Source organism: Dendrobates tinctorius, unplaced genomic scaffold, assembly GCF_039654945.1.
Source record: "Dendrobates tinctorius isolate UK_male_01 unplaced genomic scaffold, ASM3965494v1 ptg000028l, whole genome shotgun sequence".
Classification (NCBI taxonomy): Eukaryota; Metazoa; Chordata; class Amphibia; order Anura; family Dendrobatidae; genus Dendrobates; species Dendrobates tinctorius.
Genome location: NW_027361696.1, coordinates 12,270,455 through 12,282,694, shown reverse-complemented (window position 1 = coordinate 12,282,694; position 12,240 = coordinate 12,270,455). Strand labels below are relative to the sequence as shown.

Genomic DNA, 12,240 nt, shown 5'->3' with positions numbered 1-12,240 from the left:
CTCAGTATGTTAATGAACTTCCTGATCCAAACTATAACCAAGAACACGACATTTCCAGTGAAGTGAGTGAGAGTCATCATGAGGCTCAGCTCCAGCAAAACGTGGAGCAAAACAACTCTGCTAATGACTACCTTGCCCCTCACCAGGTAACCAACGTGAATCATCTTGCTGATGCACCGCACGTCAGACCGAAGCAATATGACACCGGCTGGCCCACCCTGAGGATACTAACAGATATGAACGCACCTCACATCACTATCAGGGCGGCCCATCACCAGTATACTCTGTTGACAACCGGTTCACAACAGAATTTGCTAAGTTCTTCACATGATGCAAACTGGTTGCTAAGGGACTCATGAAATTCACTGACCACGCTGAAGGTTAGAGAGCTTAGAAAGCTTTCTTCCAAAATGTCACTAGAGACCTGGGGCTACAACACAGGGAAGAGATAGACCTCTTTGTCAAATACCTAGGAGAAGAGTCAGTCAAACATGCAGTAAGGATCAGAGACATTAATATAAATCACCCTGAAATTGGCCTCAAAGAGATCTGGAAGAGGCTAGATGAGTGTTACGGCTCAGCAGAGGTAATAGAGAGAGCCTTGTTCAAAAGAATCGATGACTTTCCTAAAATATCTAACAAAGGTCTCCAGAAACTTAGAGAACTAAGTGACCTGGTAAAGGAAGTCCTAGCTGCCAAACATGAAGGTGACCTACAAGGACTTGCATTCCTTGACACAGCCAAAGGTGTTAACCCTATAGTCCAAAAGTTGCCCTACAATCTATAGAAGAGGTGGCTCACACATGGTTCCATGTACAAATACAAACACAGTGTTCCTGTTAGGAACGGCGGAACACACTAAATAAAAATATAAAGTGTGTTCGCTGCTCGGGGTCCACCGTGCGGTGGATGGAAAAACCACAGCTAGGTGATGACAGAGCAATATGGCAGTAGTGTGCACAGGGTTTGACGTTACCCAAGTGCACAGAGCAATCTCTGTTGAATCACAGAGCTGCAACACAGAAATAAACACAATAAGTTTGAGCCTGTTAATGTCACAGGTACTCAGAGTAACACACACGGTAATGCGGTCACAGGAGTAGCCCTAGATGGCGGTACTACGTCCGTCTAGACCTACAGTAGCTATTCGTGTGTCGAGCGTCGCAACCGTGGACGCCCAAGTAGGCTGCTACTGCAGCGCAGCGTGGATAGTGCCACAGAGTGACACCGCTGAACAGCAGGCGCGATGTCTGACGCTAGCAAGTGTGCCTGGAGCAATGGCGCGCTGGCGCTGGTACTGGCTAGATAACTCAATCCCACACACAGTCATAATATCCAAGGAAAGGGGTTTCAAATGAGTCATTCACCAGATCATGCATCCATCAACATACACACTGCAGCAAGCATGACTATACTAGCGCATGGTGGAACAGCCATGCACGCTTTTTATATCAAATGGGACCTTCCGGAAGTCTCCAGAACTCTGAGCTGAGCCAATGGGATCAGGAGCAGGACCTGAGCACCTGACTCCCGAACTCCAATGGGAGATCGTCCCATGAGCATGCTCAGAAGATGGAACAAAGGACTTAGCCTCCGGAGAGACTTGCTGCAAGGCAATCTGCTCTGCAGCAGACAATGAGCAGGAGACTGCCGAATGTGAGGGTCTAGATTCCTGCATAGTAAGGGCAGAAATCTGACTCCTAACATTACCCCCCCTCCTAGGGCCCCCTCCCCCCTGAGCCTTTCGACCCACCAACCTGTGCCCAAGTGTGGCATAGGCCTCTGACTCGTCCGAAGGCGAGCCTGGTGTCCTGGTAGGTGACACAGACAACCGGGACACATGGAAGGCGTCAGAGGAAGCAAGATCACCAGGTTTCAAAAGGGACACCCTGGAGACGATGAGAGCGGGAGTTACAGTGGAACGCCGCCGTGTGTCGGCGGCCGTCGCCACACTCCATCTGGGAAGGCTATCCCGAGCACATGAGGTGCTTGCCCGAATAAATTTTTTCACATCCCGAGCCCTGTGCGGCCACCAATACGAACCAGCCAGAAGTTTTGTGGTCTGCATATAGCCACGGTGGCCGTCTGCACCGGACGCGTGTGCCCAGGCGAGAATCTTAGGCCTCAGGCGAGGAGGAACAAAGGTCTCACCGACCGGCACAGACTCTGACCATTGCGGAACGCTGTCATCCTGAGAAGCAGCGTGTAGACGGTGACAACCGCAAATGGAATCTTGAGCCGGGCGTGTCTCAAAAATGGCGCGAGACACCTCCATGGTCTCTGGGGATAGAACCACTGGCTCGGGCAGCTCTAGAGGCTCGAAGAAGTTGGGAGCCGGAGCAACTCTCCGTTTGGAGTGAGCACGCTCCTTACCACGCTCCAAAAAATGGAGGTCGATACGGTTAGAGATAGAAATTAGCTCCTCCAAACTAGCAGGAATCTCTCTAGTAGAGAGAGCATCCTTAACGTGCTCCGCTAAACCTCTCCAGAATACAGGAATAAGGGCCTTGTCGGACCACTCCAACACGGAAGCCAGTGTCCGAAAACGGACGGCATACTGGCTAACCGAGAGGAATCCCTGAGACAAGGCAAGCAGCTGAAGAGAGGTGCTGTGTGTGACCCGTGGACCGAGGAAGACTTGCTTGATGGCTGCTAGCAAGTGAGCAGCGGTCCGAATCTCGGGGTCACCACGCTCCCATAAAGGCATAGCCCATTCCAACGCCTTGCCCGACAGTAGGGAAATAATAAATGCCACCTTGGCCCGTTCCGTAGGGAATTGCTCAGCCAGCAGCTCCAGCTGAATTGAGCACTGGCTGATGAAACCTCTACAGGAGGCGCCATCACCAGAAAAGTGGCCCTCGAGCTGCCGCACACACTGCAAAAGTTGCTGATGTTCTGCCATCACTAGCCAGATCCTGGCGCTAGTATAATGTTAGGAACAGCGGAACACACTAAATAAAAATATAAATAAAGTATGTTCGCAGCTCTGGGTCCACTGTGTGGTGGATGGAAAAACCGCAGCTAGGTGATGACAGAGCAATATGGCAGTAGTGTGCACAGGGTTTGACGTCACCCAAGTGCACAGAGCAATCTATGTTGAATCACAGAGCTGCAACACAGAAATTAACACAATAAGTCTGAGCCTGTTAATGTCACAGGTACTCAGAGTAACACACGCGGTAATGCGGTCACAGGAGTAGCCCTAGATGGCGGTACTACGTCCGTCTAGACCTACCGTAGCTATTCGTGTGTCGAGCGTCGCAACCGCGGACGCCCAAGTAGGCTGCTACTGCAGCGTGGCGTGGATAGTGCCGCAGAGTGACACCGCTGAACAGCAGGCGCGATGTCTGATGCTAGCAAGTGTGCCTGGAGCAATGGCGTGCTGGCGCTGGTACTGGCTAGATAACTCAATCCTACACACAGTCGTAATATCCAAGGAAAGGGGTTTCAAATGAGTCATTCACCATATCATGCATCCATCAACATACACACTGCAGCAAGTATGACTATACTAGCGCATGGCGGAACAGCCATGCGCACTTTTTGTATCAAACGGGACCTTCCAGAAGTCTCCAGATCTCTGAGCTGACCCAATGGGATCAGGAGCGGGACCTGAGCACCTGACTCCCGAACTCCAATGGGAGATCGTCCCATGAGCATGCTCAGAAGATGGAACGAAGGACTTAGCCTCCGGAGAGAGTTGCTGCAAGGCAATCTGCTCTGCAGCAGACAATGAGCAGGAGACTGCCGAATGTGAGGGTCTAGATTCCTGCATAGTAAGGGCAGAAATCTGACTCCTAACAGTTCCATTCCCTCCCTTGTCCGTTTTTGTAGACTTTATACACAAACAAGCGGCAATTAGAAATGATCCCAGCTTTGTCTTTGCAATGTCATATGCCGCACCACCACCAGCTGCAAATCCACGCAGAACGTCTGTGGCAGCGCACAAGACTTATGTTTTGTCTCCAGGTTTCAATTACAGGTCTGTTGGCTGCTCCCAATCAGAGGCAAAGGTTCAAGAACCTGACAGGCAGTGCCTGTTCCATCAAAAGCCTCATCCTCTCCTGAAACGCAGAGCCTTCAGGGGAAAATCTATGCCGGATCGCAGAAGCTTCCTGAAAGAGAACGGTATCTGCTACAAGTGCTGCTCATCCACCACTCATCTTGCCAAGGATTGTAAGGTCAGTGTAAAATACACAGAATGTGGTACCACAGATCACAACACTGCCCTACACCCTGGCCCAGCTCCATGGAGTGCACAAAGCACGCCAGCTGACAGTGAGCATGGCGGGGAGGAAAAGAGCACTGATGCAGCTACTCCAGAGATCACTTCACAATGTACTGAAGTCTGTAAAGGGACAATAGATAGTAGGTCCTGTTCAAAAATATGCCTCGTCAGATATACTGCGGAAGGATTACCTCCTGTCAGTGTATTACCGGGGGTCGGGTAGAGAGATCACATCTACTAATGTGACTGTTCTACACATGAGATCGTCGTGGGACACTCATTAAATGTACTACGGCGGAAAGGTAAGTATATATTGGTTTATTATTTTACTTTTGTTGCAAGAGATTGAGGTCATCCGGGATTAGCTGTTTGGTGAGTATGAATGTGTTTTTTTGTTTTACAATTGAACGCAGTCGCCGGATGATGGGACTACTACTGTCCCATCATTGGCTCATGCAGTCACTGTTATATCTGACAGAAGACATAGCCAGATGGGAGTAGTAGCCCCATCAGATAATGCCTGGCTACACACAGATAGACACAGACACCCGCAGACAGACACCCACATATTCTTCGCTCACACACTCTTCCTCCTTCCTTTCCGCAGCGTTTTTGGCACGCTAATCCACAGACCTTTTTACACCTGCGGTTTTGCTGCGGATTTGAATGATCCAATGTAAGTCATTGGGTGCAGAATCACTGCAGATCCTCAAAAAGAATTGACATGCTGTGGAAAATAAAACACTGTGAATCAGTGCGGAATTTTCCGCAGTATGTGCACACCAATTCTGGATTCCCATTGTTTAACATTTCTTGAGCACTCCTTTGCGGATCTGGTGCAAATTCAAGTGGAAAAAACGCTGCGGAGCCGAAAACATGTGCACATAGCCTTATAGGTCTGTGGAGAGGAGGACATCGGTAACTACCCCCATCATCCCGCACTGTCCGGTACCTGTGCCACACCCACCACTGCCGTCGGGTACTCAGAACTCGGAACACAGACAGTTCTTTGGGGAAGTCACGGGGCTGTGACCCGACTCCATGGCCCTGATTGTGCCTTAAAATGGGGAATATGTATATGGGATTTAACGTGACGCCACCTGTGGTGTTCGGCAACTGATGGCCAACGCTGCTAAAGGAGACCGCTGGTGCTGATGGTGACACAGCTGGGATGGTTCTGCTCCCCACAGGTGGAGCGGGGCCACAGGGCTACCGGTTCCGTTTATGTCAGGCTTTGTGTACCTTGTGGTGCAGGACTCAGGGCGCAGGAGATCACTGGAGGACACAAGGGCTGTAGTTTTCTTTTCCTTTACTTGATGGTTGATAGTACAGACCAGGGCACCGGCAACAGATCGTAATGGAGAACCGGGCAGCCTGGAAGCAAATTTGGATACACCTGGCCAGGTAGGTACGGAGCACTTCCTTCTGCGCTGCCCTCCCTTTTTCCTCACTGCCTAACAGCTCATTCTCCTGCTGCTAACTGTCTCTCTCTGTTTTAAAAACAAACCATTGCCCGCATGGCAGGCAGCTCGAGCCTATCACAGGTGCCGCTCCTTTGTGTCGGCTCCAGGCTCTGGTATGCTGCTGTGCCACCTGGTCTTAGGTCGGACCAGGAGACCTGCAGTCCCCTGCCTTCCGGATTTAGCTGCTGGGACTTCAGTACCTACACAACCACTGACTCCAGTATCCGGTTCCTAGTGCTCAGCTCTGGGGCAAGTTTAATCACAGCTCCACTCCCCAGGTTCTGCTCGACTTCTCTCCTACTGACACCTGGTAAATGGGACCCCTCCCTGCTTCCCAGGCATGACATTACTCCCTGTGCGGGAGGCAATGCCACTGTGGCAACCGGACTCCTGGGGTGCCACACCTGGGAGTCCATGTTATGTCTGCGAAGAGGAGGACACCGTTTACTACCCCCATCATCCCTGACCCTCCTCTGTTTTCCCTCCTACCTTTGATAGAGCCACGTGGGGAAAGGTCTCCATGTGCAGGCGGCTGCTTTCTCCGGATTCTCTGTCCATCTGTCCTCGCAGGATACGGGCAGCGGTGATGGTGGAGACTCCCATTCCTGCAAGTGATCGGAATAATGTACTGATGTAACGTTATTATCACCTCCCCTGGTTTACGCAGGACAGCCATTAGAAATAGATTTGTGCCTGCTTGTCGGGAAAGGATCAGAGGGGCTGCAGATCTGGTCTGCAAGAGTTCACACTAGGCATTTTTTCAGCGTTTTTTTCTTCAGCAAACCTGATCTTTTGGCAGGAAAGAAGCTGAAGAAACAGGCAGGTTTTTCTTGCATTTTTTGCTGCGGTTTTGGCACGCTAGATATGTCTCTTGAAAGTGTCAATGGATGAAAAATGTTTCAAAATCAATGAAAGAAGTTACATGATCTATGTCCAAAAACTATGAAAAGCACAAAATACTGATGTGTGTGCATGAGACTTCTGAAATCTCATAAGCTTTGCTGGTACTGTAAAACGCAGCTGAAAATTAGCATAAAGAAATCTGCAAAAATGCCCAGTGTGAACTTAGCTTTAGGAAGCTAAGAAGGGATCGTAGTGTCAGCTGCCAGAAGGGGAAGGAGACTGATGATCCAGGATCTCAGGACTTGTAGTAGCAATGATTCATGAGGTACAAGTCCTGTCAGGATGATACATTGTAGCGAGGCAGTGACTGCAGCCCACACCCTGACTGCTGCCACCCTACACCCTGACTGTTACCGCCCCAAACCCTGACTGCTGCCGCCATTACCATAATGAGTATGGGGGAGAATCCTGAACCCCAGAGAGTGCTGAGCAGGACCAGAAATTCCATGGCCCAAAGAGTGAAAGAAGTGGCAACCCCGGAGTGGTGGCCCGGAGTGTGAAAAGAGTGGGGGACCGGAGTGTGAGGGGAGTGGGGGATCCTGGGTGTGACAGGAGTGGGTGCCTGGGGTGTGAAAAGAGTGGGGCCCGGGGTGTGAGAGGAGTGGGGTCCACAGAGTGTGAGAGGAGTGGGGTCCATGGAGTGTGAGAGGAGTGGAGGCACGGAGTGTGAGAAGAGTTGGGTCTGAAGAGTGGGGGCCCGGAGTGTGAGCGGAGTGGGGTCCACAGAGTGTGAGAAGAGTGGGTCCACGGAGTGTGAGAGGAGTGGGGTCTACGGAGTGAGGGCCCGGGGAGTGAGAGGAGTGGGGTCCACGAAGAGTGAGAGGACTGGGGTGCACAGAGTGTTAGAGGAGTGAGGGTCAAGGGTGTGAGAGGAGGAGTGGGGTCCACGGAGTGTGGGAGGAATGGGGGCCCATAACTTGAGAGAAGTTGGGGCCTTGCACAGCAAGGGGAGTGTGGAATATGGGACCCTGGGTGCCGGCACATCAGTGGTGACCAGGAAGGACCAGCGTTGCTCCACCATTTACCCACCGTCCCCCAGGAACAGGATCAGGTTTCGGGCCATGTTCAGATTCAGCTTCTGCAGCCTCAGCGCCTCCTCCAGGGTCTGACGCCCGAGGTCTCTCCAGTACTGCGGTTCCTTCTCCTCATCTGTAACAAGAAGAACAGTCAGACGGACAACACATCACATGGTCACAAGTCACAGCCAATACTCGTACAGATCACCGTCCTCAACACAATACCGAGCAACAGCAGCACAGAGGAGCTGAAGAGACTTCTCTATGTACAGAAGCCCATAGTTCCAGGTGCTCATTCCTAATGCTCTAGTCACACCCAGATCTGCACCGATAATTCTGCTGCTTTCCTGATAACTTTCTGACTGCTTGTATTTCAGTAGTGCCGACTGGAGGATAAGACATGTAGTACCAGCAGAATAGTGACTGCAGCTCTGGAGGTGATTGGAGGATAAGACATGATATGCCAGCAAAATAGTGACTGCAGCTCTGGAGGTGACTGGAGGATAAGACACGATGTAATAGCAGAAAAGTGACTGCAGTTCTGGAGGTACTGGATGATAAAACACGATGCAACAGCAGAATAGTGACTGCAGCTCTGGAGGTGATTGGAGGATAAGACATGATGTTGCAGCGGAATAGTGACCGGAGCTCTGGAGGTGACTGGAGGATAAGACATGATGTTGCAGCAGAATAGTGACCGCAGCTCTGGAGGTGACTGGAGGATAAGACATGATGTTGCAGCAGAATAGTGACCACAGCTCTGGAGGTGACTGGAGGCTAGAACACGATGTAACAGGAGAATAATGACTGCAGCACTGGAGGTGACTGGAGGATAAGACATGATGTAACAGCAGAATGGTGATTGCAGCACTGGAGGATAAGACACATGATGTAACAGCAGAATAGTGACGGCAGCTCTGGAGGTGACTGGAGGAAAAGACATGATGTAACAGTAAAATAGTGACTGCAGCTCTGGAGGTGACTGGAGGAAAAGACATGCTGTAACAGCAGAATAGTGACTGCAGCTGTGGAGGTGACTCAAGGACAACATATGATGTAACAGCAGAATAGTGACCGCAGCTTTGAAGGTGACTGGAGGATAGGACACGATGTAACAGCTGAATAGTGAGTGCAGCTCTGGAGGTGACTGAAGAATAAGACCTGATGTAACAGCAGAATAGTGACTATAGCTCTGGGGTAACTGGAGGATAAGACACAATGCAACAGAAGAATAGTGATGGCAGCTCTGGAGGTGACTGGAGGAAAAGACATGATGTAACAGTAAAATAGTGACTGCAGATCTGGAGGTGACTGGAAGATGAGCCATGATGTAACAGCAGAATAGTGACTGCAGCTCTGGAGGTGACTGGAGGATAAGACATGATGTTGCAGCAGAATAGTGACCACAGCTCTGGAGGTGACTGGAGGATAAGACATGATGTAACAGCAGAATAGTGACTGCAGCTCTGGAGGATAACATATGTAACAGCAGAATAGTGACTGCAGCTCTGGAGGTGACTGGAGGAAAAGACTTGCTGTAACAGCAGAATAGTGATCGCAGCTTTGAAGGTGACAGGAGGATAGGACATGATGTAACAGCAGAATTAGTGACTGCAGCGCTGGAGGAGACTGGAGGATGAGCCATGATGTAACAGCAGAATAGTGACTACAGCTCTGGAGGTGACTGGAAGATAAAACATAATGTAACAGCAGAATAGTGACCGCAGCTCTGGAGGTGACTGGAGTATAAGACATGATGTAACAGCAGAATAGTGACTGCAGCTCTGGAGGATAACATATTATGTAACAGCAGAATAGTGACTTCAGCTCTGGAGGTGACTGGAGGAAAAGACATGCTGTAACAGCAGAATAGTGATCGCAGCTTTGAAGGTGACTGGAGGATAGGACATGATGTTACAGCAGAATAGTGACTGCAGCACTGGAGGTGACCGGAAGATAAAACATGATGTAACAGCAGAATAGTGACCGCAGCTCTGGAGGTGACTGGAGGATGAGCTATGATGTAACAGCAGAATAGTGAGTGCAGCTCTCGAGGTGACTGGAGGATATGGCATGATGTAATAGCAGAATAGTGACTGCAGCTCTGGAGGAGACTGGAGGATGACCGGATCACTACCAGGTGATGAGATCTCTCACCTGCATTTCTCACCTGGGAATGTGCTGGGCAGAGCCAACCTTGCCAGTTGCAGCAATGATACCCAGAGGAGGACCGTCTTCATTGTGCCGGTGGTGTCTCCTGTGCCCCTGTATAGCCGTAATCGAGGGGTCTGTAGGTCACGTATGTCATGTAGGGTCAGAATCTGGTGCAGCCGGTGCCGTCTGCTCAGTGAATGGCAGTGTGATCAGGGCGCGGGACTTGGCAATTCCATCTTTTTTCTTTCTTATCTCAGTTGCATCATTAGAGCCTGAGGCTGAGAAGCCGAGAGACTACACCCAACGCTGAGAGAGGAGCAAGGGTGTAATGGCCTGTCCACGTTCTCCGTCACAGCCACAACCGTCCTCCACCTCCGACACAGCCACGACCGTCCACCAGCTCCACCAAGCCATGACTGTCAACCACACCAACCAAGCCACGACCGTCCACCGCCTTCATAACAGCTATGACCGTGCTACTTGTGGCTCTGTTACAATGTATCAGTGTAGGATGTATCAGAGCAAAAGACAAATTGTAACAAACCTGCTGGAAGGAGCGATGGATGGTGAATAGAAATGTAAAAAATGGAGACAAAGGAAAAAAACATCCGAATTGAAAAAAACAAGAGAAATAGAAGATTGTGGGTAAAATACAGAAAACTTAATATTTGCAATTAAAAAACAATGAAGGAGAAACAGAAAGAGACGAAGAAAAGAAGCAGTGACGGACAGACCATGTGTATTGGTACCTACAGGTAAGGTGCATATGGAGGGAGAGGAGAATACAGTGAGCGTGTGTGGGAGAGAGGGTCCCCGCCGAGTGTCCGGGTCGGAACCAAGGGGACCGTCACCTAGGTTCCGGGGGAAACTGTTTCCGGGGGATAGAGTTCAGGGACGGACTGGTAAGACTGACAGATGGGCTGGGGGAGGAGCCGGTATAAAAGGGGCGGGGAATGAGAGTCACAGTGAGTCAGCAGAACGGGACAGAAGGAGCAGGAGACCGTGGGAGCAACTGAGACACAGAGCGACTCACCGGAGCCAGGAAGGAGGCCAGAGACAGGAGAGACACCCCCTGGACAGACGACCGTCTGAGAACCGCTGCCCTGTATCAACCAGCGGCCACTGCCGCCTCCCTCCAGCCCGCGGCTGCGGCCTGCCCGCGGTCACCAGCAGCCGCTGCCGCCTCCCTCCAGCCCGCGGCCACTCGCGGCCGTTGCCGCCTCACATCAGCCCACGGCTGGGGCCTGTCCCCCGCAGTCGCCCCGCTTCTACCCGTGGCAGCGGCTAGTTCAGTGCCGTCGGCGGCCACCACTGTCCCGCTCCAGTCCGCGGCAAGGGCCGGGCCGTTGCTCACCGCGGGTCCTCCGTTGCAGTCGCTGGCTGCGCAGGTGGCCTGCCAGCCGCCACCCCTTATTGCCGCTGTTTGCCCTGATCCGGGGGCTGCAGCCCATCTGTCCAAGGACTCTTCCGGGGCTTGTCGTGCCCCTGCCTCACCGGAGCGTTGGAAAGCTCGAAGTCTGCGACAGACCTTCAGCGGCTGGGCGCAGCGGCTGCTACGCCGAAGAACCAACGTCAGGGACGTCGAGCCGGTTAAGTGACAATATATAGTTAAGGACCCGTAGTCGGCCATACTGCGGCCCTATAGTGACCGGCTTTGCCGGATGTAGCCGTGTTCTTATATTTCCGTGTTTGCTTGTATTGAGTCCCTGCGAGGACAATTCCTGTTATCTTGTTCGGTTGCTTAGACTATCCCTGCGGATAGTTACCTATAAACCTATAAAAGTTGTTACCAAAAACACAAGGCCATCTCGCGTCTCGTCACTGCATCCTGCGTACCTGCTAGTACCACATTTGGCATAGTCGGCAGGATGCAGTCTCTGAGCGCAGACAGCGGTACTCCCGACCAAAGTGGGGCCGCAGGCACCGCCGATAATGGGGGGCCCCCGGTCCAGCATTTTTTCGGGGGCTATGCTAAGCAACCTGCCACGGTTTTCCGGCTCCAATACCCTGTTATGGAGCTGGACAGAGTGCATGCGGAGGCTCTTCCGCTTGCATCCAATGACCCCTGATTTAGAAGCGGAGGTAGCTCTCCTGGCATTAGATGGGGAAGCCCTGAATTCAGTAATGTTGTGACCCCCGGGACACCGCAACACCTTTGCTAGGGTCTTGCGGATTCTGGAAGAAACTCATGGGGATCCAACAAACGTGGGAGAGTTGAGGACCCAGTTGTTCTGTCGAATGCAGGGAGAGGGGGAGACCATCACCCAGTATATGAATGTCCTCCAGGAGTTATACACAGCCATCAAGCGGAAGGACAGAGTAGGGGTAGGACCTATCGACATTACCCTACGTGACCTGTTAGTGACTGGACTCCGGGACCGGTTAATAAAACAGGCATTGCGGGAGCAGATCCGAGTGAACCCACGTATAGCTTTCTCTGATGTGGGGAGTCAGGCCCGGGTACGAGAGCAGGAGC

General features: G+C 51.6%; 1 protein-coding gene across 7 annotated transcripts in view; it reads right to left on the bottom strand.

The window, feature by feature from the left end:
* Nucleotides 1–10,053, bottom strand: part of LOC141085092 (alkaline phosphatase, tissue-nonspecific isozyme-like) — a 59,936-nt gene extending 49,883 nt beyond the window's left edge. For 2 of the 7 annotated variants that reach the window (XM_073570157.1, XM_073570159.1), the window contains exons 1-3: nucleotides 9,781–10,000; nucleotides 7,624–7,743; nucleotides 6,181–6,296 (exon numbers count right to left, since the gene is read on the bottom strand). In XM_073570157.1, coding sequence (XP_073426258.1) covers nucleotides 6,181–6,296; nucleotides 7,624–7,743; nucleotides 9,781–9,850 — 306 coding nt within the window. In that variant the 5' untranslated portion in view covers nucleotides 9,851–10,000. Of the gene's footprint in view, nucleotides 1–6,180; nucleotides 6,297–7,623; nucleotides 7,744–9,767 lie in introns of all 7 variants that reach the window. The other 5 variants (XM_073570161.1, XM_073570156.1, XM_073570158.1 and 2 more) reach the window with 5 other exon arrangements.
* Between the last annotated feature and the right edge of the window lie 2,187 nt (nucleotides 10,054–12,240).